Consider the following 22,358-nt stretch of genomic DNA (forward strand, 5'->3'; position numbering starts at 1 on the left):
GGTGTGGGCCCCCTCTTCTTCGGTCTACTGTTCGTGTATGAGAAGTACGGGGGGAGGGAGGTGGAGGAAATGAATGTGGTAGCACACTCACACACGCCACCCGACTGGGGGGGATGCTGAAATGTGGGTTAGTGGGGAGGGAGGGGGGAGGCAGGTCAGCGAAAATGAGAGAGCGGCACCGCACGCTGCCACGACAACACAGGAAACCTTACACTCATGTCATGGTGCATGTGCCAAGGGATAGCAAGACCAAACCGATGACCGGTTATGTTGGGAGGGCGAGAAAAGGGCGAAGGGTCGCATCCCGACACGCGCCGAGGCATGTATACAAGGGAAAGAGGGGTGAGTGGGGGGGGGGGGGGGGGCGTAAGGAAAGGCGTCAAAGAGAAGTGAAGAAATGAGGGCAGCAGCAGAGAAGGAAGCGGTGGTGATGGCGGTAGTGAACAACGGCGGAGTTGACAGAAGAGCCCGCAGGAAGTCGATGATCTCTGCATGGCATGCGAACGTGTCCCTGTGAGGCTAGGTATTGTGCGTTGGTTGGTGGTAGCGGTTGAGGCAAAGAGGCGAAGGAGGGAGAGGGGGAGGGAGAAACACACCGCCATCCATCCTCGTCATCACACTACACCTAAACACCCACACGGGCTAGCACGTGTAAAGCACATGCTGCATGGTAAGACACAGACACGCGCACAGAAAGTTCGGTGTTGTGCTGGTTAGTGCTATTTTGCTGCTTTGCCTGTTGTTTGAATGCCGCGCAAATGGAGCGCAGCGTCGGTCGGTGCATAATACTGACGTAGCGTTGATGCTACGCAATGAATGGATGTCTGTCTGTGTGTGTGTGTGTTGCATGCCTGTCTGTTGGCATGTGTAAGTGGGCTGCACGCCTGTCTGTGGGTAGTGGCCACGTTAGGTCAAAGCCTTCAAAGCCGAGTTCTTGGAAAGGGACTGAGGAGACGCGCAGGGACACAGACACAATGACACAGAGCAGCATGCTAGTGTGAGTATGTATTGTGCAATGGGGAGGGGGGGAATGTGCCTTTCTTATAGGTCGGGAAAGGAGGGAGAGAGGAGGAGGACGCGACACACACACACACACAGTGCTGGAGAGGAGCAAAGCAGCGCACGAAAGCAAACCCGTCGGTGCAACGTAAAGGCAAGAGGAAGAGAGAGAGGCGTAGAACGCGAGATGTAGAAATGGTCACCTCCATCATCCCTCCGCATTCACTAGCGTCGCTCGCCTGTTTGTAGCCTCACAACAACTGGCCGACATTTTCGCCGGCCCCTCATCTTCACCCCGTCCCTCCCCCCCCCCCTCTCTGCCCTTTGTTCCTTCCAACCCTCAGCAGCGCTCAAACACCTTGTAGAGGGACTCCACTGAGACCAACGACTGAATCGTGCCATCCCGCATGCAGTGGTCCGGTAGACAGAAAAGTTGAGGGTTCTTCAAGCACGGGAAGAGCCCGTGCTGTACGAGTTCCTCTCTCCAAAGCTCCACAGACGCCATGTCGGTCGCTCCTGTGGCCACGTCAGCAGTAGCAACAGTAGGACCTTCCGCAGAGGGAGACAGTGTGCTAGGAGGCGGCGGCGGAAGTCCGTACAGCGCCGCTGCAATGTGTCGCGCCACTGCTGTAAAACACGCTACCTCCTGCGCAACCCCGTCAGCCTCTGCCTCCATGGCAGTCGGCTGCGGCGTCGTGGTGAGAGTCACCTCTGTTTGCGTCGGCGCCAGGGAAGTTGCCACTGATGTGGACGCAGCAACACACGTGACGGCCTTCTCCGCACCTCGGCCTTTGCCGCTCTGCCACGGAGCACCTGTTGAGCTCATCTGATCAGCTGCATCGCTCATGCCAGAAGACGACAGGGCGGCAACGCCGGGGTACGGCACCGCCTCCGCCAAGAGCCACACCATCACAGGAACAGCTCGCATTCTCGGCGGCCAGTGCCGATTCAGCCCGTAGGGCAACCCAACGAGCAGCCCGTCGGCGGTGATGTCAATGTAGAAGTACTCCTTCAGCAAAGCCCGCCAACGGCACAGACGGCGCACCAGCCGCCGCACGTAGCGCATCGTGGCACCTTCAGGCTGTGGTAGCGCCGATGCCGAAGCAGCAAAGGCGCCGTCAGCGCCGCTTTCAGTGGGCAGATCAGCGTAACTCAGGGTGCTGTGCTCCAAATCCGCCTTAAACAGCAGCTGTCGCCACGCGAGCGCAGTCACACCGCCCATCCGCCGCACCGCATCCGCGGTTAGAGCAGTCTCTGCTCGCTGAGTCGCGTCAGAGCCAATCGAGACTGACCGCTGCTTCTTCATACATTCATCTACAACCGCCAACAGCGTTACTGAGGGTGGCTGCAGGTGCGGCCCATCGTACGCCAGCGCGAGCAGTAGTAGATCCGCCAGCCGAATCGGTGTGGTGAATACAAGGACCGGCGGTGCAGGCAGCGCAGGCTGACCCCAGCGAAGAAAGATACGCTGAAAGACAGCGTGTCGCACCAGCGCCATGGTGTCGCACCATAACAGCGTGGTCCCCGCCTGCGCCAGAAAGGCACGCGAGTCCACGGCACCGACGAAGGAGAGCTGACCAACGAGGTTGTCCGCCGTCGGGCTGGCGTCAGCGAGAATGCGGTCCACGATGATGGACACACTCGACAGCAGCACTGGCGCAGGCACCTCAGCGACATTCACAAGCGACGCCGTCGCACCAGGTGAAGCACCACTTGGAGAGGTGCCTGGCTGGATTTTCTCTTTGTCCACGTCGCTCTCTTCGTCAGAGGCAACCGCGTGCACAAAGTTCGAGGCGTTCTCAGCGGCAGCTTCTCTCCGAAGCATGTCTGCAGCTCGCACTACCGCACCGAGGTGCGCCATGGCCAGCTGCGCTTTTTCGGCCTTTGTTGCTGGTGGTGACCCCACGTGAGTACTTGGAGATCGAGCCGCCGCAAAGCTCTCTTTGTGCAGTACCGCAGACTTGCTCATCGACGCTGCAGCGGCAGCAACGCCGGCGGCCCGTTGCAGCAGCTGCGCCCGCTCATGCACCTCGTGCCGATAACGCTTGAATTCGCGCATGCCGTCATCCTCGTCTTCGTCGCCACTGTCGACTGCGCTTTCCTCACTGAGTAGCTCGGTGCGTGCCCTCACTGAGTCCGTACCACCGTCAACTTTGCTGTCTATGTACTTCTTCGTCATCTGCACCACAGCTGGGACAGCAAGGCGGGGATCGCCCTCGTCGCCTTTGTCTGCCGCCTCGCGGTAGGCTCGAATTGTATGTACTGCCGTGTCGTCGTCCCTCTCGCCGCTGTGGACTGCTTCCGGCGAAGGAGACACAAAAGGGGGCCCATGACTGTCATCCGCGTCAGTGGTGACAACGGCGGTGGTGGCAGGTGCCTGTTGCCCAGGCAGAGAGGCCATCACCGTCTCCCACAGCGGAGCCTCATAACCAGGGGTTGTCTGAGGCTCGTCGTTGGCTACGTCACCCCTCCTTGCAAGATGGCTCACCGAATCCTGCCGCCTATCCTCACTTTTTAGCGCCGCCTTCGCCTGTGCGCGAAGGCGGTAGTCCACCGAAACCTGCGACGGCGTCGCTTGCGTGGCTGGCAGCAACGACGAGTGGGACGGAGACGAAAGAGGTGCCGACACGGTCGCCGCCGCCGCCGGCGGTGCAGCACCTGCAGCGAGTCGCTGCGAAAAGTACTTGTCCAGTGCCCCTCTCTGTGGCTCAACACGGACCACTGTGCACGGCGCCGCCACGACGCTCGGTCCACCGCCAACTCCTGTTCCCACTGGTGCCGTAGCTGCCTTGGAGGTAAGGGATGATGACGTGAGAGGTGAGGCTAGCGGGGTGCCACGCTGATGTTGCTCCCGCAGCTTCTCCAGTATGTGCTGACTACTGCTCCCACTCAGCTCTGCTGTCGCGCTATTGTCTGCGGCACCGACACCGTCGGCGCTCGGCAACTCCTGTTTCAGTGCTAGGGCAGCGGTGTGACGCATCTTTAGCATATCCATCTGCCGAGCCGCTGCTGCCTCGAGCACGGCCCCGCGGCACACCTCCGCCACTCGCAGCACAATCAGCTCCTCGTCCAGGAGACACACCTCCTTCTTGGTCGGGTGCACATTCACGTCCACCCGGTCCGTAGGGACGGAGAGGAGGAGCACTGTGAAGGGGCGGTTTCCACCAGTGAGGACACCGTTGTAGACAGCATCGATAGCCTTGCGTATCGCGGCGCTCTCCACAAGACGCTGATTAATAAAGACGCACAGATAAGACTTGCGCTGGGTCAGTGTGGGGTCACTTGTGTAGCCAACGAGAGTGAAGAGACCCTCACCGGCTGGGCCACTGGTCGCCCGCACGCGTCGCGCGCGCAGCTCCATCTGCGCAAACACACGCGCCTCTCGGGCAGCGCTATGTCTGGACGCCGCAGATAACGACGGCGATAACTCTTTGGTGAACGAGGACGCAGATGGTGGCGCTGACAGCAGCCCAGACTCGTCACCTGCGCTGAGCGCGCCGCCCCCCTCCTCCAGCTCCGATCCAAGCGGTTCGAAGCCTGTATCGGGCTCTGGACCACATGGTAGTGTCGTCGCTGTCCCCACGTTATACGCGTACACGAGGCGCAAGTGCGAGGCAAGCTGGGTACCGTGAGAGAGTCGTATGTTCTGCCGTGTGCTGGACCGAGGTGGGAAGCAGAGGCCTCCAGCACCGGAGCCACCAGCGTTGGCGGTGGCACTGGTTGCGTTGCTACCGCTACCGCCGCCTCCCAGTCGGCTCAGAGACCCCGTCGAAGAGACTCCGCCGCCAGAAGCACCTCTGTAGGCCTTCTCACGGTGACAAGTAAATCCGACAGCGGGAAAGGCCAGGGCGTAGCGCGACACGATATCCACGATGCGGCCCCACTCCTCCGAAGCACGAAGCGACCGTCTCCGCACGAGAGTGTTGTAGAACAGTTTCTCTACTCGGATGGTAGTGCCAGGGTTGCCGGCGCACGGCTGCGGGTCGCCAAGAAGGGCCCCATTTAGGTACTGGCAGCGCCATGCGACCGCTGCGCCGGCAGTGGACAAGGCGTGCGCACATGCAGAAGGCGCGCCATCGCTGGCCTCGTCGCACGCTTGGTGGCGACGTGTAGTCACTGTGACGCGTGACACATACGATATGGATGCGAGAGCCTCGCCGCGGAAGCCGAAGGAGGTGACCCGATGCAGGTCCTCGAAAGTCTGCAGTTTACTCGTCGCATAGCGCTCACACAGCAGCGGTAGGTCCTCCTTGTGAATGCCACTCCCGTCATCGCTCACCTGCAGCACCTCGAGCCCACCTTCAGCTGCCACGACCTGCACACGGTTGCACCCCGCATCGATTGAGTTCTCCAGTAACTCCTTTAGGGCCGCGCTGGGCCGCTGCACCACCTCACCGGCAGCGATGCGGTTGATCACGTCGTCGGTGAGCTTGTGAATGCAGCCCATTTTTTTCCTTTCTGCTCTCTTTTGTCTGCGCACCGTTCTCTCCGTGCAGGTGCTTAATCTGTACAGGCGTGTCTGTGTGGAGGGGTGGGTGGGTGCACATCACCCTTTGCATGCGTGTGAGTCGGTGTGAGGGCCTGCGCAACAGAGAGAGGAAAACAAGGGAGATCGACATCTGCATTCATTGCGTTCACAGATACGAGCGTACGCGCGCACACACACACACGCATACTGAGAGAGGGGAATACAGATACCCAGCCTCGCGTGTGCAGACATAGGTAGCAGTAGTGGCTCCCTTTCTTTCTCATCTCTGATCCTCCTGCTCGCTCTCTGTGCCTGTCGGCGGGCTCTCCACGTCACCCACGCCTCAGGCCGTCCTCTTTGCATTTCTTTGCATGGATGGGAGGAAGCAGAGCAGAGGGCAGAGGACGAGACGCGTCGCATGGACTTCGAAGTCTGACCTCAGCGTCATGGTGTGGTGCTGTGTCCTGGGAGAAGTCCCATGTGTTCTGCGCGCATCGCTGAGAAGCGGAAAAGCCAAAAAAAGAAACGCACACACGCACACACACAAGTAAACGAGAACATCCTCATGTCTGTACACGCACACACATGCGCTTGCGTAGGCAGTCCAGGTGGCACTTGGCGCATCACCCCACTGAGAGAGCGAGAAAAGGAGTCATAAGGGCGAAAAGAGAGGCAGATAAACGCGTAAAGCATCACTGGCAGCGCTGGCGCCTCATGCCAAGAGCTGCTTGGGCCACGCATCAGTCATCAGCAGCAGGTAGAACAGTACTCCCAGCAGCGCCAGCAAGGCAGCCAGAACCACGGAAGAAATGACGATGGCAGCCACGTACCCGGAGCCGTACTCCTCGTCAGCTATGAGGGCGGTGACAGCACCGCCCTGGCCGTCGTCGTAGCGGAATGGCACCATCTCCTCGACGGAAGCAAACGCGGAGGCTTCCACCGTGTCCGCGAGTCGCACACGCAGCGAGCGGGCACGTCGCAGCGTGTAGACACTCACATTCGCGTACCAGCCGAAGTGCCAGGCGTTCACAGCCAGGGGTGTCACGCGGGGATGCAGTGAGGCAGACCACAACACGTCCGCAGCGGCACCGCTGCCCTCCAGACTCACTTCCATACCGGTTCGCGCAGCCAAGGACTGCACCGACGAAGTGAAAGCGGCGTCCTGAGCGGCTCCAGCGCTACGCCGCACACGGGCACCGACCACCTGCTGAGTAGATGGCCCAAAGAGACTGTAGCCCCCGGGCGCCACAAACACCCCCAACTGCTCACCAGGCGCGCGGCACACACCCACATGCACTGCATTGAGAACACCAGACTCAGAAAATGCTCTAAGAATGTCTGCGCACCCCGGGAGCAGCTCTGCGCTTGTAATCCCTGACGCCACTGGGTCTCTGGGGTAGCTGTGCGCCGTCAGATTCAGCGGAGGCGCACCCGGCAAGAAGGTCCACGTACCAGCATTCACAGATCTCGAGGAGCGGTGCAGCGTGCTGCCGACGCTGACGGTCATGCTGCACGTCTCACCGTAGAAGGCAGAGGTGCTCGTCACCGAAATCGTCAAATTCTCAGCGTACGTAATGAAGCGCTGAGTGCCTCTGTCAAGGGTGTGCATCACGCCGGTGCGCTCATGCTGCCGCTCGTACGCCACGACAGAAGCACACGACGCCCTCCGGTCGCCGAATGGCGTTGCCACAAGCAGCGTCCCCCCACCCCCACGGCTGCTGTCGTTGCATACGACGTCCACGCGCAGATATGCGCTGGGGTCAAAGAGAGCTGCTGTTTGAGGTAGCTGTACGGAGAAGAGCGGGATAGACGCGTTGTTGCCCGATAGAGGAACTGGGCTGCTGCCGCCTGCCTGTATCACACGAACGCCTGGCGTGTTGTGGGCAGAGCCCTTCGCCACACAACCGTCCGTCAGCGTCACGTACATCGCGCTGGCATCACCGCAAACGCAGTGACCCTCTCCGTCCCCGACGGACCCCGGTGGGCAGCTTTCGCATCGAGCGGGGTCGAAGGCCGCGCCGCCACACAGTCCATCCCACACACTTAGTCCCCATAGACACTGCCCATTCGGATCAGCAGCGCCGCTGCTTTCACGGATGGCAAGGGAACGTTGACGCACAGAGCTTTGCATCATCTCGCTCATGGATGTGCCATAGAAGCACCAATAGAGGGATGGAGGCACAGTGCCGGTGATGTTGTCTGGCACAACAAGCCCTGCGCGACGCATGCACTCGGCAATATCGGTGCCGCCCACAAGCTCGTCCGCCACCGCCGGGTCAGCGACGGCAGCGAACGCGTAGGCAAGACTCCAGAGCTGGCGCTGCCGTAGGGCGTCATTGTACCCGGGCGCCAACATCGCAAACTCATCAAGGGACCATACAGATGTGCTCGTCAATTTGCCTAGGGACAGCATTGCAGCAACTGTGCGCACGGACTCATCCTCCAGTACCATGAGCGCCAGCGCCGTCAACACCTGCATGCACTCGAGGCCCCGCACGGCTGGCTGTAACACCTTAGTGTGAACCAAATCTGCCGTTGCCAGTGTTGTGCCCATCAGCTCCGACAGCACCGTCGACAAGGACTCATTTCCCCACAGCAGCAGACGCGCATATGCGTCGACAGGACACTTCGCAATGTCTGGACCAACGGCACTATGTGGTCCCCTTCCGCTGTCACTGCTGTTGCCGTCGCCGCTGCCGCCTCCTGGTGCAATCCCGAGTGATGGACCTATCCACTCGTCGAAGATGTAGTACTTATCCATTACTCGACTGTACGCGGCGGAGGCTATTTCTGCCACCTGCGCTGTTGCTCGAGCGCGCAGCAGCCGCGTCTCCTCCTCACTAGAAGGAACCGTTGCAGCATTGTGCACACATGCGTGCACCCGAGCAAAGGCGGCCGCCGCCTCGCGAGTGCGTCGTAGAGAACGTTCCAGCCTGAGTCGCTGTTGCCCCCAATCACGGACGTAGGCCGCAAGCATAGCGGCACTGGACGGCCAAACGCCTGACAGGGCAGACAAAGAGGTGGAGTCATGGTCAGCTGAAGATGCAGCATCGCTCAAGTGCGGGCCCACAGCATCCACTGCGACACCGCCGCAGTCTGCCGCGATGGACGTCAGCGTCGCCACACACTGAGGTAAGTTCTCATGCGTGTTCGCCATGTAGCACCCATGATTCACGTCCAATTTCCCCGAGACGTCAGTCAGTGAGTAGAAGAGTGCGTCGACAGTTGTCACCGTGACAGGCGCAATCATAGCCTCCACCGCTGCTCGTGCGCAGACGAGCAAGGCAGAGGCGTTGGTGCTCGATGAGCTGATGCTCACATAGACGCCATCACCCATGGGGCCCAGACCCATAGCGAGGGTAGGTGCCAAGAAATCCTGAACCTCAGTGTTGTATGGCGGCGGCGTCACAACCTGCCCTTGGTGCACTGGCTGGAGTTGGTCGAGCCACGCCGCCTGTGCCACTGCCGCTGCCGAGGTGACAGGGACCCAGCCAAGCCAACATACCACTGTGAGGTGCCACAGTAGAGCAGCCGCAACTCCCACCGTAGCTGCAGGGCGTCGATCCGGTGGCATGGCTCGACAGTGCTGGGAAAGCGAACAACGCGAAGTAGAGAGGACAAGAGGGATACGACAGGTGCCGAGAAGGAGAGATGGTCGAGTGTACACCACAGTGGGAGTAGAGGGGAGAGAGGGGGATAGACAACAATGTCGATTGAAACCTAAAGAGGCGTAGAGACCGTCAGCTCACAGGAGTGCCGCCTTCCCTGTCACGATGTAAGTATGTGGGGGTTGGGGATGGAGAGAGAGAGAGAGAGGATAAGCGACGGAGGGCCGGATACGAGGAGGTCAGGTGGCACAAACCAAAGGCACAAGAGAACGAAAAGAAATAGAAAAGAGATAAATGAAAGAGAAGAGCGGGAGGAAACCGATGAGGATGGGGGGGAAAGTGGTGGCGGAGGGTACACAACTTAAAGGAAGACAGAGCACGACAAGACCCAAAAATGAGACTGTGTGATGAGTACAAGCAGAGAGGAGAGGTTACAGAAACAACCAAGGAAAAGAAGCTTGTAGCAGCAGCTTGCAGCTAGTAGCAATGTACAGAGTCGAACGACAACAAGAGAGCACGTGCGTAGGTCGGTGAGCCTCTCTGGTGTGTACGTTCGGCAACGGGGGAGCAAAAAAAATTATAAGCAGAGATGATGCAGAGAAGCACAAATGGAAACACACTCCGTGTGGGAGGGGGGGGGGGAGGGAGAGGGAGGGGGAGGGGGGCGAGGCGCTCAAAAGTGAGTGAAGGGAAGAGGGCGATCCGCAAGACGTAAGGCAACGGTGTACAAGAGCCGCATAGAACCATGAACGAAGAAAAACAACACAACAAACCCGCCGCGTGGGAATCGCACGCGTGCCCAGGGGAAAGCAGAGAAGGGGGCACAACCCCGGTGCTTTGCTGTGTGTGTGTGTGTAGATGGTCGGGTGTGGCGCGCTCAGCAATAAGAGCCGATAAAAAGGCAGAGCGAAGCAACCAGAGAAGAGGGGCAGGGAAGGTGCCGTTGAGTGGTGGCGTTAAGGAAACACAAAACACAGCAGGTACGCACCTTTTTTGACACACACGCACACAAATTAATCCACGCAGGCAGACAAGCACTAGCGCTCCGGGAAGCCGAGGACAAACAAACTAAACGGAAAAGAGAGGATAGAAAGAGGGGAGAGAGAATAGCGGAGGAAAGGCAAAGGAGGAGAGGGTGGTGAGGCGACGCGTATGTCTTTGTGAGTTACGTTTGTGCGCATGGAATGGACACACACACACATGCATGCATACACGCGCGCACAAAATACAAAGGGTGGGGATGACAACGGCGATGATGTAGTGCAGACGGCATACAACAGTGTGCGAGAAGGGGAAGAGGTGAGAGACGATATGCAGAGTTCTGGAGAGAGAGAGAGAAAGAGAGCAGCCATCCATCGAAGGGGGCGGCAGAGAGCAAGGTACAGGCACGACAAGACACACTGCAGTTCCCTTTCCGCCGACGACCCTTCTCTCTGCTCTCTCTTCCGAGCACGTATTGAGAGGGAGCGAGTGAGAAGCGCCTTTTGACTGCATCCCAACTCACACAATCGCGCACCCCTACACGCCAGTGGTATAGAGATAGACGTGTGTGAGAGAGCCTCTCCACGATGCAGCGACGAAGTGCAAAGTGTGCACACGCGCTACTACTACGGCGATAGCATGGACAGGCAAAGGCGCCTCCTGTGTGTCACCGCGCACGAGAGCAGCACGGTTGTTTGTTGGGTGGTTATCCGCGCTTGATGTCTTCAATACACACGCTCAAAATCTCAGGAGAACAACAGTAGAGAGTCAGGGGAGGGGGACAAGAGAAACGAGAAGCCGATCTGCGCATCGTCGTTGATGGGACTAGTTAGCCCTCCCTACCCCCGCTCCACTCCTTGCAACAGGACCCCCACAGACATACCCTGCGCACAACGACAGATGCCAAGGGCGACGGGCAACGAGACTGTAGAAAGAAGGGGAAGCAGCCGAAAGCGCGTAAAAGAGGCACAAAGAGATGGGGTGCATCTAACAGGGAAACAGAAGGACAAAAATGAAATAAAAACAAAGACGAGGTACAGTGCAATGGCAACACCGCAGGCACGAAGGGGAGGGGAAAGATAGTGGCGTTGATGACTTCTATGTATCTATCCATTCACGCGAGTTCGTCCACGAGGTACACACTCTCCCCAGCCGTGTCCTCCAGCGAGGCGGACTTGTCAACCTCCGGCACCCGCGGAAACCAGTACTGTGGCACACGTCCCGTCAACTGGGCATGACGCTTATCTGTGATAAGTTCCTGTCGCGCGAGACGCGTCTCCAGCCGCATCACCTTGGCGTCGTTCTCCTCCAAGGCAAACTTTGCCTTGTTTAGCCCCTCCCTCGCGTCATGCAAAGTCCTTTCGAGGTCTCGGCGTCGTTCCACCTCGGCGGTGGCCGTGCGAATCTCCTTCGCGCGCTCTGCGATGGTCTTGTTGAGCTGCCGCTCCTCTTCCTCTAATACGCTGATGCGATTCTGCTGAGTGCGAGCCTCAGTCTCCTTTGTCGAGACTTTTGCATCTTGTGCTGCCTTGCGGTCCCTGAAGCGGGAGCGTTCAGCCGCCAGCTGCTCTTCCCGAGCGCGATTCTCAGTCGTCAACATGGCAACCATCTGCCGCAGGTCCGAAACTCCAGCGCGGCGTGCGTCCAGTGCCCTCTCCCTCTCCACCAGCAGCGTTGAGCGGGTCTGATAGGTGGAGAACGCGGTCACCTCCGACATTTTTGTTGATCACCGGTATTGGCTTGTGTAGTCTACGCACGGCGAAAGGGGGAGGGGGGAGAAAAAGGGGGGGGGGCAAAAGCGGCGCGGTGTAAAAAATATCAGATCTCTGCGGCGTCGATGAGGTGTGCCGCTGTCCTCGAGGTGGTTCGGTTGCCTCTTCTGCTCAGCCAAAGCACAGGGCACGGAGGTGACGGCGTCTGTTCTTGCTGACGGCTGAGCCTGTGCGCATGTAGGCGTTGGTTTGCTTTCAAGTGTGATGTGCTCCGTCAATGTTGTCCCACAGACAAACAGAGCAGCAATGAAAGAGCGGAAAGAGAGCTAAATAGAAACGTGTGTGAGCGCGCGGCGGAGAACGAGGGGTCACAAAAGGCGCATGGGAAGTTGCGGTTCGTCACTCCGCTGTTCTTTTTCTCGTGTGGGAGACGGTGTGCGCACGTCCATCCCTCCATGAACTTCTCCGACAGACAGCGAGGAACATATGCCCACACCAACGCACTCAAAGCAGCAGAGAGATCGTGAGATGCCCTCCAGCACACTACCTCTGTCAGACAGCTGCTCCAAGGGCGCTTTCGATTCTTTCTGCATGTGTTTCTGTGGGTGATCCAGTACTTTCTTTTGAGGGTAGATCAGAAGCCCTTTCTCTTGCTGGGAAACGCGAAGGGTGCGTACGCTACTGCACATCGTAGTGGCGGGAGGGAGGTTGAGCGCAATTGTTCTATTCGCAGGTGTAATACAAAGGTGGTGGCGCAGCGATACGCACACACAGACGCGTCGAAACTCGTCGAACTCCACCGCAGGATTTAAAGAAACAAACCAGGAAGAAATAATAATGAGGAAACACCGAGGTGCCCAACAGGGCGGGGCTCTTACACCGCACACACAAAGACGCGCACGTACATTTCACTTGCGTGTACATGCACTAAAGCACACGATGTGGAAAGCAGAGATGAAGGAGGTGAGAGAACGCGTATACGCCCACCCACTACACGAAAGAAACCGGTAAACACGGCACCTGCGGGCTCTCCGTTCTTCCTGCAGATCGACAGAAGAGGAGCTAAAGAATAAGCGCCATGAGGCACACGATTACAATTTCTCCGTGTATTTAATGTGCTCATTCTCAGCCACAGAGCATCCCTCAAGCACTCCACGACCCCGCCCCGCCACAGGCCCATCACCCGGCACGACGCAGCGCCAGACACGCGCGCCGCAGCAATGCGCCGACCCAGCCATCCCAGCACGGCGCCTGCGTCACACCACGCCCACCCCCATGGCGCCAGCCGCCAGGGTCGGGTGGGATACGCGCGAGCCGCGCCGACACCCAGACCAGCATGCGGACGGCACAAACACACACGCTGCCGCAGGCCGCCGCGACGCCACGCCATGCAGGGACCAGGCCCTGTCAGCAGCAGGGGGGGGGGGGGTGCGGAGCCCTGAGATGCCACGTACGGAGGCGTCCCTCGTCATCCCAGTGCATGTAGAGCAGCAATAGAAAAAAATGCGTTACCCAAGAGAGGACTTGCCGTTGTGGCATCCGATGTCTTCCCAGCAAAGAGCCTCTCGTTACGTAAAGTAAAGGTGGCGTGAGACTCTCCTGTGCTTCCTCCCTCACTCGTCGAGCATCGACAGTACTGCGTCTTGCCGTGGTCACAGAGGATGAGGATAAGGATGTGAGTGCCCAAGAAGATAAAAGGTAGAAGTGAGGATGGTGAGTGGGTCTTTCTCAATCGTCTCCACTTCGAAAAATAAGGAACTCGTGTAGGCTGATGGCTCCATCGCGATCCCGGTCGATCATCTGGAACAGACGCTGCGCTGTCGCAGTGTCGCGCACGTCGCCGAGATTCTGCACCAGTCGGGTAAACTCCCCCATCTCTAGGCACCCGTCCTGATTCGTGTCGTACATGCGGAACTGCATCATGATTGTGTTGTACTGCGACTGCGTGAGACCGTAGAGGGTCTTCGGATTCGGCTTGTTGTGCCGCAGCCACGTCAGGAACTCGCCAAGGGAAAGCCTTCCGCTGTGGTCAAAGTCCATATCGTCAAAGATCTGCTTCACGCCCTGCGGTGTGTTCGCAAAGTTCAGCCACCGTGCGAGACGGCCTACCTCATTGCGGTCCAGCATGCCGCTGTCGTCATCGTCGAAGAAAACGAAGAGAGACACGATCTGGTCGTATTCGGCCTGGTCCAATCCGTACAGCGTCCACGGGCGCGGGCCTGTCGGCTCGATCACCTGGTAGCGTGTCTGCGGCGAGCGTGACGGGGGCGGCTGTTTATTGTAGCCGGTGTAGCTCACCTCAGTCTGACTCCAGTAGTTGTTCGAGGAGGGGTAGCCGCCCTGACCGCCTGCATTGCCGCTGCCGAGAGACGGGGCGGCACCTGGGTAAGCGTTGGCGTGGCTCGACGAGTATCCCGCCGACTGCTGCGGAGGCTGCGTCGGAGCACCGCTCTGCCACAGGCTCGAATTGCTCTGCCCCTGCTGCAGTGTCTGCAGCGGAGGTGACCCGTAGCCAGAGTACGGCAGCTGCTGCGTGTATGGGGAGGGAAAATTGGCCGCAGTGGGGTGCTGCTGTGGTGGCTGCGTGGTAACCGAAGATGGCGGCGATGGCTGGCTCGGCAGGCTGGCGCTCGCATTCCCGCATACATGGCTCATCCCTTGCTCGCGCGTCCCCTTCCACTCACACCGCATGCACTTGACTCGAATCTGCTTCGCCATGTTGACTAGTGTGCGGTTCGGTGTTTTCATGAGGTCGATCTTCTTGCGGCACACCGGACACTCCTTCAGGTCTTGCGCACACGCCTTGCAGAAGATGTGCCCACACGGCGTCAGCTCGATGGGGTCCTTCCACGAGTCAAGACACACTGCACAGGTGAACTCCTCGCAGAAGTCCTCGCCGACACAGAGAGCAGCCATGAGTGGAGCAAATAACACGAGAAAAAGAGGGGGGACAAAAAAACGATAGAGGCTGCACAGGAGTTCTTTCTCTGGGTCCCTTCTGCTGGGGGCTGCTCAGTGCCAGCCTACTGCAGAGGGTGCAGATGGGGCGAGGAGGCTACGGAGAGAGGGGGAGACAACGGAGAAGGTAAAGAGGTGCTCACCTGCCGTGTCTTTTCGCACCTTTGCCCAAGCCCCGAAAGAAGGACGCGCAGCTCCCATGCACACCATACCTGGGCACGCACACACGCACGTGCTACTTGGCAGAAATGAGAATCTGTGGGTATGCGCGTGTGCCGCGCGAGGTCTCTATCACCTAGTCGCTGACGCCAAGAGTCGTGAGAGCGAATCCTCAGAAGCAAATCGAAGATGGGCGAGGTGATGACCACCGTAGAGAGAGAGAGATGGTGAAACAAGGGACGGGATATAGAGAAAAGTGGAGAGCGAAGAGAGACTTCAAGAGAGAGAGAGAAATCAAGGACACTAGCGGTGCTCCCATGCGTCTCCGCTGCGGAAACCGAGACCCTGCGAGGGAAAAAAGTAGGTTGATCCTTTCTGCCACGTCAACGCAGCACTGCGCCTCCCTCTGGCTCAGCCTCTCTGACCAGCGGCGCCATCGTGCTTAGACACCCGCACATGCACCTATACGACACAATTTTGAGGACGCAGGGTGCAGTGCACGCGCACGTACGCACTCTAAACCGCCATCCGCAACCGTCGCTCTATCCCTTTCGCATGTGTGTGTGTGTGTCGTTCATCCTGATCGTCACGACTAGGACAACAGAGCCAATCAAAGCCCTCTGTGTTGGAAGGGAAGAAGCGGTTGCAGAAGGGTAATAAAAACTCAAAAGAAAAACTCAAGCATAGGAGCCGTACTCGAACCCCTGCACAAGTGCACGACCAACAACGAAGTCTACACAGGGAAGGGGCGGGAGAGAGTGAGAAGGTAATGCATCACCTGGGTCGACAGCAACAACAGCGGAGAAGAGCATGGGCTAATACATGCATATGTCACCGACGTACGAACAGAACCAAGCTTTTCTGCATCAACTTGTATTGACCCCCTTCCTCCTTTTCCTTCTAGACCTACCTCGCACCTAATACCCTTTTCACGAGCCGCATCTCCTCTTCCTCTGAACGCACCATGACCGACCCACCCCTGTGCAGGCATCTTGCCTTCTACGCAACAAGACACCTAACACTGCGCACGCGTCCATCTGTGTGTGTCGGGGAGGGGGGGCGATCCTGCCACACTCTCCGAGCCATCCTCGACTCTGTGTGCCACCCCCACACACAGCGAAAGCCGGTCCCCGCTCAGCCAAGGCAGAACTGTACGCATGTACAGGATGAGGCACGAATCCAAACAACTGAGGCGAAGGTGTTGGCTGAGGGCCTTTTTTCTTCTTGTATTCCGCTTGAGAAGACGATGCCCCCATCCAACTCATTCACACATGAAGCTTCGCAGGTGGAGATGGCGGAGGAAGTGCAGAGCGAAAGAGATCCTCAGGAAAACGTGGGACAGGTGCCAGAGAAGTAGCGCGTGGGAAAGGAGAATGAGTACCACGACCAGACAACGCGGAATGCACCGGCAGCCAAGGGCACTGGACCACTTCAAGCACTCCACAAAGCAGCAAAACTCCAAAAAAAAAAGGATTGTGACCGCACACGACGGAATCCGTCACCCTCGTCAACGCTCCCCCTCATAGCAGTAATACAAACAAAAAACATCCCGCTGAACCACCACCAAATCGCCCATCATCCTCACGATCGCCATCGGTAGTCACCTGCTTGCCCTTGTCTCAGGATAAGACGTGGAAAGAGAGAATATCAGTGAGTGATGGGCGATGGGTGGGTTTCTCCTGTCCGCTGTACAACTGACACCATCTTCGCTGCTGCGCCTTGAAAGACCGCGCTCAATCTGCTTTTTTCCTTGTTCGGCCCTCTTTAAGCAGCTCCACCTCTTCCCTTCGGCTAGCCCTTCCCCGCCCGAAAAATAAGGAACTCGTGTAGGCTGATGGCTCCATCGCGATCCCGGTCGATCATCTGGAACAGACGCTGCGCTGTCGCAGTGTCGCGCACGTCGCCGAGATTCTGCACCAGTCGGGTAAACTCCCCCATCTCTAGGCACCCGTCCTGATTCGTGTCGTACATGCGGAACTGCATCATGATTGTGTTGTACTGCGACTGCGTGAGACCGTAGAGGGTCTTCGGATTCGGCTTGTTGTGCCGCAGCCACGTCAGGAACTCGCCAAGGGAAAGCCTTCCGCTGTGGTCAAAGTCCATATCGTCAAAGATCTGCTTCACGCCCTGCGGTGTGTTCGCAAAGTTCAGCCACCGTGCGAGACGGCCTACCTCATTGCGGTCCAGCATGCCGCTGTCGTCATCGTCGAAGAAAACGAAGAGAGACACGATCTGGTCGTATTCGGCCTGGTCCAATCCGTACAGCGTCCACGGGCGCGGGCCTGTCGGCTCGATCACCTGGTAGCGTGTCTGCGGCGAGCGTGACGGGGGCGGCTGTTTATTGTAGCCGGTGTAGCTCACCTCAGTCTGACTCCAGTAGTTGTTCGAGGAGGGGTAGCCGCCCTGACCGCCTGCATTGCCGCTGCCGAGAGACGGGGCGGCACCTGGGTAAGCGTTGGCGTGGCTCGACGAGTATCCCGCCGACTGCTGCGGAGGCTGCGTCGGAGCACCGCTCTGCCACAGGCTCGAATTGCTCTGCCCCTGCTGCAGTGTCTGCAGCGGAGGTGACCCGTAGCCAGAGTACGGCAGCTGCTGCGTGTATGGGGAGGGAAAATTGGCCGCAGTGGGGTGCTGCTGTGGTGGCTGCGTGGTAACCGAAGATGGCGGCGATGGCTGGCTCGGCAGGCTGGCGCTCGCATTCCCGCATACATGGCTCATCCCTTGCTCGCGCGTCCCCTTCCACTCACACCGCATGCACTTGACTCGAATCTGCTTCGCCATGTTGACTAGTGTGCGGTTCGGTGTTTTCATGAGGTCGATCTTCTTGCGGCACACCGGACACTCCTTCAGGTCTTGCGCACACGCCTTGCAGAAGATGTGCCCACACGGCGTCAGCTCGATGGGGTCCTTCCACGAGTCAAGACACACTGCACAGGTGAACTCCTCGCAGAAGTCCTCGCCGACACAGAGAGCAGCCATCGCTGCGAGCTGCCTCTCTTGGTTCTACGATGGGGGGTTCCTTTCAAGGAACGTGATAACGGACACACGCGCAAAGCGGCAGTGAGAGCCGGCCACCTCAATGCGCGCTAGAGAGAAGTGAGAGACGTGCGGTGGGTAACCGCCGTCAGAGGTTCGATGGGGCTGAGTCAGCGCACACGAGCAGGGGCAGTAGGAAAGCAAGGCACTAGTGGAGCGAGGGGGGAAATAAAGCTTTGAGAGTAAGAACAAGTGAGAGTCTGTGTATGCGGTAGTACAGGGGTGATAAAAGGCGGATAGCAAGAGAAAGAAAGAAAGTGGGAGTGGGGCAAAAAAAAAAAAAAAACCCGGGAGAACAAAAGGAGCGAGCTAAGCGAAAGTGGTTGTTTCTGACTCTTTCACCACCCACCCACCCCCCCCTCCTGTTGGCGCCCTACCTAACAACGGCAAAACACGGAGAGTCTCCCCTTTCTCAGGTAGTTGGCTGGAAAAGGCGAAGAAGCAAAACAAAAAAAAAAAAACGAAAAGGAAAAAAAACACACACAACAACTGGGCAAGAGAGAGAGAGAAAGGAAAAAAGGGGGGAGGGGGGGGGGGGCGAAAGGTTCCTGGGCAGACAACTGCAAAGGTAGTGTGAGCCTCTCTGCACGCAGGAGACGCTCTCTTTCGTCACAACAAGAAAGAGGGGGAGGAGGGGCGGGAAGAGGAGATGCCCTGGCCAACAGTCACCAACCACAACCACAGTCAACAGTCAACAAGGCCGCACAAGCGCCTTTCAACAGCCCAAAGGTATCAAAAACTCGATATCTGTATCTCACCAACGGCTAGCTTACGCTGCTCAGGCAATCTTCTAGTAACCCAACAAGCTCAACAGCAATAAACAGAGTGTGTATGCGCGTGGAGAGAAAAGTGACCAGGACTGCTCACACGCACACACGAAGTCGCACTAGATGCGATTCAAACAAGATACGTGAAAACAAAAGAGCCGAGCCAATAGTGGTAGAGTTGGCGAGAGGGGATCGTTCACGAGATGGAAAAGAGAATTGAGAAAAGTGCGTGGTAGCAGAGCAGGGAAGCTCACAAAAAGGCACTACCCCAACGCACAACCACAGCAACAGATGGAGAGAGAAGGCGGATGCCAACTCGCATGAGAAAGAGGAAGGGAGGGGAGGGGGGAGTGTGTGCCCCAAAGAATGTAATGGTGACCACGTCAAACCGAAAGAAGAAAATAAAAACGGATAAGCACAAAGGAGGAGAAGGAGAGGGAGGAGAGGGAGGAGGAGAGGGAGGCCAATGCAACTGAAGACACACGGAGGAGGAGGAGGAGAGATGAGGAGAGGGAGGCACGGCAAAATCAATAAGGTAACGAGATAAAACAAACAACAACAACGAAAGCAAAAAAATTTAAGAATGACCAGAGAGAAAGGGACAAGGAAAAAGGGGGAGAGGAAAGCGAGGGTAGAATGCTCAATGATACCGACGATACCAGTGAAGCGATACCCCCCCCCTGCCACCACCACCAGGGCAGGGCTCTTTTCTCTTTCTGCTGTTGTGTGGTTTGCTTTGCTTGTTTTCGTTTCTGCTCGATCTCTCCTTTCGTGTTCTCCTCGATACACCAGAGCGCAACTGAGACAAGGACAGCAGCGGCAAGGAGACAGTGAGGCGCTTGTCGCAGATGCGTGTGTGTTAATCACAAGAATGTGTAGAGGTGCTCGCACTATGTCCGAGGAGCAGAAGTGCGTCCATTTAGCGCCACACCCAGGGAAAGAGAGTCATGCGTGAGGAGAGTGAGGGAGAAAAGAAGTTGGAATTGAAAGTGCAGTGCAAGAGGGAGAGAATGATGATAAAAAGGGAGCCGCACAGCGGCCGATCAGGTGCAACGGAAAGTGGATGAACAACGCATGAAAACACACCACATGAAGAGCCTTCGTCGGAAGGAGAAAGAAGAAAGGGAGAGGCAAAACACAAAGCAAATTGGGTCCGTGTCCGTGCATGTGTGTGGAGGGAGAGAGACTCACACACAACGTTAGAAAGACCCTGAGCGTGAGGCTATGATATACAGCTGCAACCTGCGCATCTTCCCTGCCTCTCCCTATCTTCTTCTACTTTACACGTTTTGCTGTTTTATTCCGTCGTCGTTGACGTTCTCTTTTCTGCTTGTGTCTTGGACACTGCAAATATGTGGGTGCGGATGTGCGTGACTGTATGTCAGTAGTGGGCCAGACTTGTTTCCTCCCTCTGCCCTTTTCACACACACACGTACACAGCGCTAGCAGCAAATCAGGGAAAAGGCAGCTGCAAGGAGAGGCCTCAGTGCTCGCCGCTCTCGCAACCATCACCCCGAGAACACTCTGTCCTCCGCCCCCTCCTCGCCACTGCGGTCCGTTGTAGCTGCTGAGCGGGGGCGCTTAGGACCGCTAACACCGACACCAGATTCTTTCCCTGCCTCTTGCGAGGCGAACTGCCTCAGCAACGCTGCCCGTCTCTGCCGGCAAAGCTGTACTGTGCGAGAAAACCCTTGCCTCACAAGGCGGGCAGTGCGCATCTGCCACTGGATGCTGAGACACAGTTGACGCCAGAACACCAAGCTGTCCCCCAGCGGCAGTGGGTCATCAACGTCAGGGTCGAGAAATACGTGCAGCGTCGGCCGCTTTGGCGTGCATTCTTGCCGGTAATCCATGTAGTAGGGGTCCGTGCGCGGGATGTACAAGGGTAGCTGTGCGGCTGTGCGACCAAGCGCGGTGGCGGTGTGGATCGCCCAGCAGCGGGCCGTGTGAAACACGTGGTAACCGCCTCCTCCAAGCAGTACCGTCGGTCGCTCAAATGACAGCACATTGGCCACACACTGCGTGTGCGCCAACGTAGTCACGCAAAGTCGCCCAATGAGGTCGCCTACTATGGTGTCGGCGCCGCACTGCACGACCATCGCCTCCGGATCGAAACACTGAACCACGCTGGACAGTGCAGTGCGGAAAGATAAGAGGTAAGCGGCGTCTCCCGTCCGCGTGGGTAGTGGGACGTTGATAGCGAAGCTGTCAGCTGTCTCACGTGTTGGGTAGTCGCCGGTGCCGGGGAAAAAGCCGTTGCCGAACTGGTGAAGCGAGAGTGTCATCACGCGGTGATTGCCATAAAAGGCCCCCTCCACGCCGTCCCCGTGATGCACATCCAGGTCAATGTAAAGAACGCGCTGGTAGTGCCGCAGAAGCCGGCGGATGCACAGCACAATGTCATTCACAAAGCAGAACCCGCTTGCGTGGGCAGCAGCGGCGTGATGCATGCCACCGGCCCAGTTCATCGCCACTGTAGCATCGCCGCGCAAGAGGGCCTCTGCACAGGCAAGCGAGGCACCAGCTTGGCTGGACACCAGTGACCATACCTCCGGGAAGAGAGGACAGTCGCCCTCCTGAGACGCGAACGGGACGTCAAATTCCTTCTGAAAGGCGAGGGACATCTCGTCCAGCGGATTCCCGCAAATGACCGGCGCCTGCCGCAGACACTCCAAGTATGCGCCGCGGTGAAACGTCCCCATCTCCTCTGCCGTTGCCGGACGAGCATGGCACACCGTCATACACTCTGCATCGTCGAGGCCCAAGGAATGAACAAGCGCGTGCAGCGCACGCACGCGAGACGGTCGCATCAAATGACCCTCTGCATAGGCAATGGCAGTGACGGAGTGATCTACAAAATACACAACTTTCCGCCCGCCAGGGCGTGACACTGATGCATCTGGAGTTTGCTGCTCTCTCGACGTTGCTGCGTACTCCTCGCTCGCTGTTGATGACCGTGACATCGACGACCTGCGCGGAGACTCCGCAGAGGCATCGTCAGGGATCGCTGAAGCGGGAGACAAAAGCGATGCGTCATGCGGTGATTGAGGTAAGGAAGCGACTCTCGCCAACACTGAGTCCACCGCCGAGAGCGCAGGAGAGTGCTCTGGAGATACCATTGCAGATCATTCCAACCTTGGTAGCAACGATCACACAAGGGCAGCAAGCGGCCGGCAAATGCGTCTCAAAGTTTGTGAGCGGTGCCTCTTCGATAAGTCGTGTGCACCACGTGTTGGGCCAGCCTCTGCGCTTTGGAAAACGGTTTTTAAAGGTAAGAAGAATAAAAGGAGATACGAGGGATGGGGGAGACGAAGTAGCGAATGCTGCCATCGAGACAGCGTAGCCCGCAACAAACGGCGGCAGCGACACGCAGCTCTCAGCCCGTGCCTGGGTCTTCTCTCTCTCAGCAGGACACCAGTGTAGGACGCACAAACACACTCATTTGGGGGGAGGGTGAAGGCCTCGGTTGATGCTATGAATCCTCGCTGATAGGGAAGGGGAATTGGGGAAAAAACGATAGAAAGAGAAACTGAGAAAGGGGAGGCGGAAAGTACACAGAGAGAAACTCTCGCGTGCGTGCTCCCTCTCCTGTCAGAGATATAGTCCTCTTTTTCTCCTTCTCCCCTCTGTCCGTACCCCTGGAGCGCAACCCAGTCAGCTTGTTGAGGAG

General features: G+C 57.9%; 6 protein-coding genes across 6 annotated transcripts; all 6 read right to left on the bottom strand.

Annotated features, from left to right (window-relative positions):
- Nucleotides 1-1,339: 1,339 nt before the first annotated feature.
- On the bottom strand, nt 1,340-5,446 carry LBRM_24_1460 (putative mismatch repair protein; the record flags this gene model as incomplete). The annotated part of the gene is made up of 1 exon (XM_001565360.1): nt 1,340-5,446. One exon carries the CDS (start codon nt 5,444-5,446, stop codon nt 1,340-1,342), a length of 4,107 nt encoding a protein of 1,368 aa, XP_001565410.1.
- Nucleotides 5,447-6,179: 733 nt separating this feature from the next.
- Nucleotides 6,180-9,041, bottom strand: LBRM_24_1470 (hypothetical predicted transmembrane protein; the record flags this gene model as incomplete). The annotated part of the gene is made up of 1 exon (XM_001565361.2): nt 6,180-9,041. The coding sequence occupies one exon, from the start codon at nt 9,039-9,041 to the stop codon at nt 6,180-6,182; it is 2,862 nt and encodes a 953-aa protein (XP_001565411.2).
- Nucleotides 9,042-11,170: 2,129 nt separating this feature from the next.
- LBRM_24_1480 (conserved hypothetical protein) lies at nt 11,171-11,773 on the bottom strand (the record flags this gene model as incomplete). Its single annotated transcript, XM_001565362.2, has 1 exon — nt 11,171-11,773. The coding sequence occupies one exon, from the start codon at nt 11,771-11,773 to the stop codon at nt 11,171-11,173; it is 603 nt and encodes a 200-aa protein (XP_001565412.2).
- A 1,723-nt stretch (nt 11,774-13,496) lies between these two features.
- Nucleotides 13,497-14,684, bottom strand: LBRM_24_1490 (conserved hypothetical protein; the record flags this gene model as incomplete). Its single annotated transcript, XM_001565363.1, has 1 exon — nt 13,497-14,684. One exon carries the CDS (start codon nt 14,682-14,684, stop codon nt 13,497-13,499), a length of 1,188 nt encoding a protein of 395 aa, XP_001565413.1.
- A 1,992-nt stretch (nt 14,685-16,676) lies between these two features.
- On the bottom strand, nt 16,677-17,864 carry LBRM_24_1500 (conserved hypothetical protein; the record flags this gene model as incomplete). The annotated part of the gene is made up of 1 exon (XM_001565364.1): nt 16,677-17,864. The coding sequence occupies one exon, from the start codon at nt 17,862-17,864 to the stop codon at nt 16,677-16,679; it is 1,188 nt and encodes a 395-aa protein (XP_001565414.1).
- Nucleotides 17,865-20,196: 2,332 nt separating this feature from the next.
- Nucleotides 20,197-21,498, bottom strand: LBRM_24_1510 (putative histone deacetylase; the record flags this gene model as incomplete). Its single annotated transcript, XM_001565365.1, has 1 exon — nt 20,197-21,498. The coding sequence occupies one exon, from the start codon at nt 21,496-21,498 to the stop codon at nt 20,197-20,199; it is 1,302 nt and encodes a 433-aa protein (XP_001565415.1).
- Nucleotides 21,499-22,358: the final 860 nt, after the last annotated feature.

The sequence above is a fragment of the Leishmania braziliensis genome, chromosome 24 (assembly GCF_000002845.2).
Source record: "Leishmania braziliensis MHOM/BR/75/M2904 complete genome, chromosome 24".
Classification (NCBI taxonomy): Eukaryota; Euglenozoa; class Kinetoplastea; order Trypanosomatida; family Trypanosomatidae; genus Leishmania; species Leishmania braziliensis.